Raw genomic sequence first — 8,332 nt, 5'->3', positions numbered from 1 at the left:
ATTTTTGTATGTTCATTTTAATTTGCATACCAAGGGATCTGACAAGACAATATAGTTAAACTAGTGTTTAGGAATGGCTGAAATATGTATTAATGCATGACAAATCACAGATATGTGTAGTTAGACATTGCTAACTGTCAAGTGTCAACAATACAATTGCGATGTTTGCAATGTTGACCTTTATACAACAACTAGGCCTTTAAGACAACAATAATAACTACAGTATGATTAAAATCTTTAACCCAACAATTATGTCCTACATGTGGTCATGACTCTCCCAGTTATGTTTCTGCTTTCAATTCAATTAATTTCAATTCAGTTCAGTTCACGTTTATTGTATATTTAATGTATAGTGCTTTTCACAATAGATATTGTTTCATAAAATGCATGTCTACATTACAATTTAGAGTGATTCGATATCAAAGGTGAATGTGTCCAAGTTATGTATTTCAGAAATGTACATACAAATCACACAGTGGGCTAATAATGTATAAATTAAAAAATATATGAATTTAAGGCAGAAACAATGAGCTTGTTGAAGTAATGAATACATGTTTTGTACCATTTGTAACATTTTGGGGGATTCTTTAATAAGGGGAACTTTTGACAGATTTGATAATGACAATTAATAAAGCCACTTTTTGATCATAATGAGATAATTTGAATCTAAAATGACATTTTTGACCTTTTTTAAACTGTCACTCTGCTGTTTAGTACGGAAGAGGATTAGGGCCAAGCAATAATAAAAAAAATGAAACATCTCGAGATTAAAGTCATTATAATGCAAGATTAAACTCGTTAAATTTCTAGAAAAAAAGCCGAAATCCAATCTTGGGAATAAACTCATTACATTTAGAGAATAAAGTCGTTGTGTTTCGAGAAAAAACTCGTTAAATTTCAAGAAAAAACTCGAAATACTCTAAATATTTAGACTTTTTTTTCTCTAAATTTAACGAGTTTAATCTCGCATTATAATTACTTTAATCTTGAGATGGTTTTATTTATTTATTTATTATTGCTTGGCCCTAATCCTCTTCCGTAGTACGGCTATCATTTCCATCAATAAAATGTCTATTTTTATTGATTTACTTATCAAGGAAATTTATTTGTTTGGGTAACACTACAATAAGGTTCCCTTAATTAACATTAGTAAACTAACAATATAGATTATTCTAAAGCATTTATCAATCTTAGTTACGGTAAGGTTAATAAATCTTAGTAAAACAATCACTAATACATTATTAAAGTTGAAAGTGTGTATCCAGTGGAGTAGCATGTGAGTTTGCAGTTCATTGCGGCTCTTTCCAGCAGCCATTCCACCCTCAAGCTCTTGTATTTACGCACTAATCCAAAATGCACTTTGGTTCACACCTCAAAGGGTCTGATCTCCATCCGACACAGCTTGGCGTCAGTAGATATGTTAGTGAGTGCAGGACTGGCACCGCTCTTGGCCGTGGGGGTTGCACGCTGGACAGCGCAGCTCTCTGATTGACTCATTGAAGCGGTTGGCCAGCATTGACAGTTTGCTTCCATGACAGAGGGAGCACGGCGCACAACCTGAACCTCCACACTGTCCACATGAGCCTGATTCCTGCTGCACAAACAAAACAAGTCAACGACCTGCAAACAAGCATGGTTGCACAAGCAAGCAAAATGATCAAGCCAAGTGCACACTTCATTACAAGCTTGTTGCTCTTTCATGTTTTAAAGGTATAGTTCACAAAAATATGTGTATTTTGTACATCATTTTCTAATGTGCAGTGCATGTAATTCCTTCTCTTTGGCAAAAAACACAGAAGAAAATGTTTTGAAAAACCCCAAGGCCCAAACAATAGGATTTTCATAGAGGCCTTTTTCAAAATACCTTCTTTTGTGAAAGTCACACATTGGAACGAATTGTTCATTTTGTGTGAACTATGAAGCCTTTTGAAAAAGCCTTGCGCTTAATTGTACTGAATGTGAACTTTTAGTTTAAAGCAATGTATTTGCAAATAAAATTTGCAAAATTAATCATATTGTACCGTAAACTTACCCTAAATCATACTAAAATACGTTTAAGTGTGTTGCAATTTATGTTATAATGTTGTGCGTTCGCTTGGTGGCTGGTATGAAACACTTGTTGCACATAAAAGTAAGTTCGGTCAATATTAAAATATCATATTAATAGACGCTGCATGACTTGTGTTGCTAAATGGCATGCAACTAATTTTAAAATATAATGTATGGTGGATAAAATGCTGTATTACTGTTACTACAAATAAATCTCTTTCTGATTATGCTGTATTAGCCACTTGACAAAATACAAATGTACAAACACGTTACTCGCGGTAAATCAAGAAAACAAGACGTTTCACAGACTAACCGTGTAAAGCTACAGTATATAACAATATTTCGTTTTCTGTCGATAAAGGTATCCAAACAGTTGCTCACCTGTCTAATAAACCGTATAAGGTATTAAAGTGTTAAATATACTTTGGTGTTCCCATGGTCTCTGCTGAAGTAAAACCGGATTTTGAGGGTAACTCGCATATGATGTCATTGACAGGCGACGCAATGACATGGGCGTTACACTGGTAAAAATAGCTGATTTCTCTGGATTTAAACACTGTATTAAACATTATTACATTAAACATTATTAGACAAGTCAACAAAATATATAACATTGTTCTGGTGGTTTGAGGATGTTTTTATCTTACATATTGTGCCTTTAAGTATAGACTTTTAAAAAGTGCACATTTTAATTATAACATATTAATGGTTTCAATAATAATCATTTGCCAGAATATGCAGATAAAAAACTTATTTTGATGTGTAACGTGTTATTATACTACATTTTGATAGACAGAACAGAAAGATTGAGTAGACTGAAAGATTTATGAAAGCGAATATATACAAGGATTTATGCCATGGTTCATTATTTTCAATGGTGTTTCAGAAAAAGAGTCATCATTAATGATTGTGTTTCAGCAGCAGATAGCATTCTGCAAATGTCTTAATCATTACTTTGTGAATGTGAATGTTATAAGTTATAAAAGTGCAAGCAGCTCTGAGCAACTAAAAAAATATATTGCAGCCACTGTTGCAAACTACAGGTCAATGAAACAATGGTCTGGTCACATGGTCTATGCCATGTGCTTTTAACACTTTGTTCAGACTCTATGGGACAATCAAAATAGCTACAATATAATAACATGTTGCCATCACATTTTTTGTCCCCAAGTTGAAATTAAGTAATGGAATACCTCTACTCAATGTGTCGAATGATTTGAGATATCATTCATGTCCGTATCGGGTAAAGCACATTGAGTCAAGAGTGTTTACAGTCTACTAATCTTCACACAGTGGAAACCTTTTGTTCAGTCATGACGTCTGGTTCCTCTGCATGGGGACGTGCTGTTCTATGTCTCCCTTTGCTCCTGGACTCCCGTCCAGGTGAACTTTCTTTTCTCTCGTGACTGCGATGAGGACTCCTTCCAGACTCTCCCTTTCTCGGAGGAGCTCGGATAATCTTCAGGTTGCTGGTGTAGATAATAATCTTTCCAAAATCTAATACGGGTGCCTGTGAAAACAAACACAGAATCACTAAGCAGAAGATTCCATCAAGTGCCATGATACTACAATAATTTCTTTGAATTTGTACCATAGCACTACCATCATAGCCTTTGAAATGACTTAAAATACCATTAAAATAACATGGTACTTATGGTATATCATTCAGTACCAAACTACCATGTTATTAACATTGTTCCCCCAACTTTTTGGAACAGCACCACCATCTGGTCAAAATGAAATAGAAGAAGAAAAAAACTATGGTAACACTTTATTTTACGGTGTTCGTGATACAGAGTAATTACTTAATTAATTACTTAGTAATGGACTTTGTAATAACATGTAATTAACATGTAACTAAGTTATGGAACAGCCTGTACTTACAGATTGTAATTATGCACATGTAATAGGCAGCTACTGTTACACATATGTAACAAGCCGAGATGGATAAGGTTTATAGATACACATGAAGTACACTTAAGTACAATCTTGAAACACTTAATTTTACGTAGCTTATACCTGTGTAATATTCTGTAATTTTAATGTAATTAAGAAGCTACTGCATGTATCTAAGCTGTGAACTAGTGGGTTAATTAAGATGGATAAGGTATGTAGATACACATGAAGTGCACTTAAGTACAATCTTGATACACTTTATTTTATGTTACATACGTGCAATGCTACAGAACATACAAAATTACCATGTGTAACTGCAGGCTTTTTCCGACCTTAGTAGCCTAACATATTTAAGTACTTGTTGTTACATTGTATAGTACTAAGTACTTTCTTATATAATTACACTGTACCAAGTCTGTGACACGTATGTAACCGACTCGGCTTGTGTAACAGTAGCTGCATATCCATGTGCATAATTACAATCTGTAAGTGCAGGCTGTTCCATAACTTAGTTACATGTTAATTACATTGTGTTACATGGTATTACAACGTCCACTACTAAGTAATTAATTAAGTAATTACTCTGTATCACGGACACCGTAAATGCAACTGGTCTTTATAGAGTCCTTGTGTCATATAGAAAACAATGATACCAATGATGCCACCTTTGGTCAAACTTGCTGTCCGCCATGTTGGATTTTTTCACTCCTCCTTGACCGTTGGTCCTATTTTCAGATCATATTCAGAGCATGCCTGTAAAAAGTTAGTAAAGGCTTTTTCATCGACCAAAACCGTTCTCTAATAACGCATCAGCAAATTTGATGGGGCTGTAAAAATGATTCTGGGGCTGTAACTCTGCAATGCTTTGGCATATTGACAACTATTGGTCTAAAGTAATAAGCAAGTTAATTTTTCAGCCGATTTTTCAGCCATTTTGACTAAAATCTAAACGTGTCTTTAATTACTTTTTGTTGCAGTTTTTCTGAAGCTCCCAGCCATGCTTGCATGTCTCATTGTTCCTTTTTGTGCTTGACCCTATTAATTGCTGCTTGCAGCTACAGTATATTGTACTCTGGATCTATTTGACTTTAATAGACTTTTTAAAGTCAAGTCAAGAGAAAAAGGAAACCACTGGGAGAGAGATGGGTAATAGGATTAGGACATGACGCGGGCCAGACTGAAACCTTCATCCCCATGAGCCAACTGCCCTTTAAGCGTCATGAGCATGTGCACTACCCACTGTACCATGGCTGGCTTTTAAAATTCTGAGCCATTGATAAAATTGATTAGATTAAATGTTGGGGATCAGGGATCTTGTGATGAAAAATATGATAAAGATCCTGTCAGTTTTTTTGACATGTTTAGGTTTGTTCAGTCTATGAATTTGAATGATGCTCTTTTCTTTTTCAGATTTGAGGCAGAGAAACAAAACCGATCACGTGGAAAGCTGAGATTGTCCGCGTGGACGGGATGTAATTGCATGCCTATGTTTAGAAGCTGTGTTGGGGTGTGGGTCTATTATTGGATCTGGGAACTATGAATTAGTAACAGTGTGGCATAAAAACTGAGTGGCAGGAAATGTTTTACAGCATTCATTTTTCAGTGCCAGAATCAAACTAACTAAACATAATGAGGAGGACAATAAGGAACCCTTACAAAACACACATTGTGTTTCGCCCACAACAATTGACCTTTTGCTAAACTTAGTTGGCCAGCTTAGTTACTGTTGCAAGATTTAAAGAATGTCCTTAAAATGAAATGATTATTACTGTAAACAGGGCAATTTTCATGCTTATGTGATCATAAAGTGGGACAAAATATATATAACTATTAGATATTATTCTTGGGCTGGAATGACATTGCGAGGAAAACATTTATCAATTTGAAAGAAACCGTTAAATTACGCAGTAACATGGTTAAAAGCAGCAGAGACTGAAAATCAGAATCAAGGCAAACACTTACTGTAGTGAATTGTAAAGAGAAAGGCCTAATTTGAAAGCAATGATAGCATTAGTGAACAGAACATTTCCTCACATTCTTTCAACACATTTCATTAGGGTACTGTATGTTTTTTTTTATTGTTTTTTTTTTACTGTACTAAAGTATAAAAATACCACAACAACCATTACCTGTTCATTATATTGTATTATAGCACACCTATACCATATTTTCTTTTGTTTAATTATATTGTATCTTATTCACATATCTTTTTTTATTACTGTGTACTGTGTACTATCGTTGTCTCTGTTTACTGGAAGCTTCTTCTGTCACCTAAACAAATGCCTTGAGTGTGCAAACATTCTTAGCAATAAATCTCTTTCTGATTCTGATAGTATGTTTGCCGAGATTGAGGAAACATGCTAACTGCTAAGTGCAAATACTTGTTTCTTCTAAAAACCGCACTACAGCCGGTTATTCTACTTTGAAATTTGCGTTCGATGTCGGAATGTCTGTTTTTGTTTTGGTCTGTGATCCCGCCCACTGCACATATACCTATTTCGACACCCCGGGTTTCAAATTGGCGGAAAATAGCGTATTGCAGCCATAAAAGCCAGCTAACAAACTAGGTCAGAGATCGCAGATGCTACAAGTATTGCAAAAAATTGCAAACGTATACATTAGCTGATCAACTTACAGTGTAAGACTCGTCGCTTTCCAATGTCAATTGCTCTCGTTCCTGTTGTGTGTTCTCAATCTGGCAGTTTGAGGAGGATGGGGCCGCAGAAACATCTCTCTCCAATATTTTGAATCTGGACTGCAGTAACCATTTCAACCGCTATAACTGTCAATATTACGTACTGCACCTTTAACTGGTTACTATCACACTACAGTAAATCAATTTGAATAAACATGAGTTATTAGCATTAACTAACCATGTATGTTTTTCTTACCGACGTTCTAAATGTTAATTTGGGAATTAAGGTGACACAGCCGTAACCCACACACATTATGCAGCTTTTTTGGGGGGGGATTTCTATGAATTTTTGTTTAGAACTCAAACAGCCAGATCCCAGACAGACAGCAACAGTTGCTCAGTAATAACTGATTGGACACTGAGGTTTTGAGATACTGGTTGGTTTATCCACCCTATTTTCCAATGTGGAAGTAAGCTATTTGTGTGAATGTATGAGACTTCTGATTCATTAGCCACTAAAGGGAAATAACGAGAAGAATAACAAACTGCAGTAAATGGTAAAACTATTTGCGCAACAAACCAGTGTGTTTCAAGCAATATCAAGCAATATATAATACAAGCTGTGAAGATATTTTTACCATCAAAGTTAATGTTATTTTAATACTATAAGATTATGGCATTATGGTTTTCTTTTCAATAATTTAATTATTTTTATGTTTTTTCTTTATCATGACATCAGGACCGTATCTTGCTGGAATGTATTTACTTTATGCCTAACCCCCCAAATAGCTAAGTGAAATTGAATATAGAAATTAAAAAAAAGGGTTATTTTAAAAAAGGTTTATTTTTAAGGTGGCTACTTACAGTGCAATTACACAAACAGTATTGAGTAATATTAATTAATTACATTAATTTAGGGTTATTTTGGTTAGGGTTTGGTTTAGGGTCAGTTATGCATAATATACTCCTATTACTATGTACCATGTGTATCTATAGGTCACTTTCAAATAAAGTAAAATAAATGTTTTTTTTTAGTGCAGGGTGTCCTTACTTTATTATCCTGTGGAAGATCTCCACAGGCCAGGGAATTGTATCCCTTCACTCCTCGATAGACGTTTATCCTCTGGGCAATCAGGCCTGTCGGCGGGAAGAAACTCGGGTCCTGCATGTCTTCCAAGCCACACAGATGTCCCATCTCCATCTTGGTGTGCATGAAGCTGTGAGGGTACTGCTCCTCGGGACTGTCCAGCTCCTGTCCATCTTCATACACATGCTTCAGGACCCGGCCGCTGTACGACGAGGCCAGCTTGAACCTCACCTTTTTGGGCTTGCCCTCAATCAAGGTGCCTGGTTGCTCATGGAGCTCCTCCATAGTCCCTCTCATGTGAAATTCCCAATGGTCTTGTAAAGAACAGGAGGAAGAACTGTGGAAGATAAGTATTGAGGAAAGGCTGGGGCCGTCCAGCTGCTTTCCATAGTCCTGATGAATTATTGAGCAGGGGATCTTGTGCACAACAGGAGAGCTGGAAATTGAGACCTAATGGTTTCATCAAATAATGATGGTTGAAGGAGAGAAGCAGGTGTGTCTCTAATTTGCTTATGCATCATGTAATGAACGTCAATATGCATTTCATCTGAAACCTTCTGCTATTACAAATGTTGTGTGCAATAACTTTGTGGGTTCACTTTGAAATATTTCCATCAGTATAAATATTTCATCAATGAAAAGTAGTAAAAGTAAGATCACCTACA

General features: G+C 35.6%; 1 protein-coding gene across 1 annotated transcript; it reads right to left on the bottom strand.

The window, feature by feature from the left end:
- Positions 1-1,392: 1,392 nt before the first annotated feature.
- Positions 1,393-7,952, bottom strand: grxcr2 (glutaredoxin and cysteine rich domain containing 2; the record flags this gene model as incomplete). Its single annotated transcript, XM_079586050.1, has 3 exons — positions 1,393-1,594; positions 3,350-3,559; positions 7,632-7,952. The coding sequence occupies 3 exons, from the start codon at positions 7,950-7,952 to the stop codon at positions 1,421-1,423; spliced, it is 705 nt and encodes a 234-aa protein (XP_079442176.1). The 3' UTR covers positions 1,393-1,420.
- Positions 7,953-8,332: the final 380 nt, after the last annotated feature.

Source organism: Phoxinus phoxinus (genome assembly GCF_949152265.1).
Source record: "Phoxinus phoxinus genome assembly, chromosome: 17".
Classification (NCBI taxonomy): domain Eukaryota; kingdom Metazoa; phylum Chordata; class Actinopteri; order Cypriniformes; family Leuciscidae; genus Phoxinus; species Phoxinus phoxinus.
This window is presented reverse-complemented; position numbering and strand designations above follow the sequence as displayed.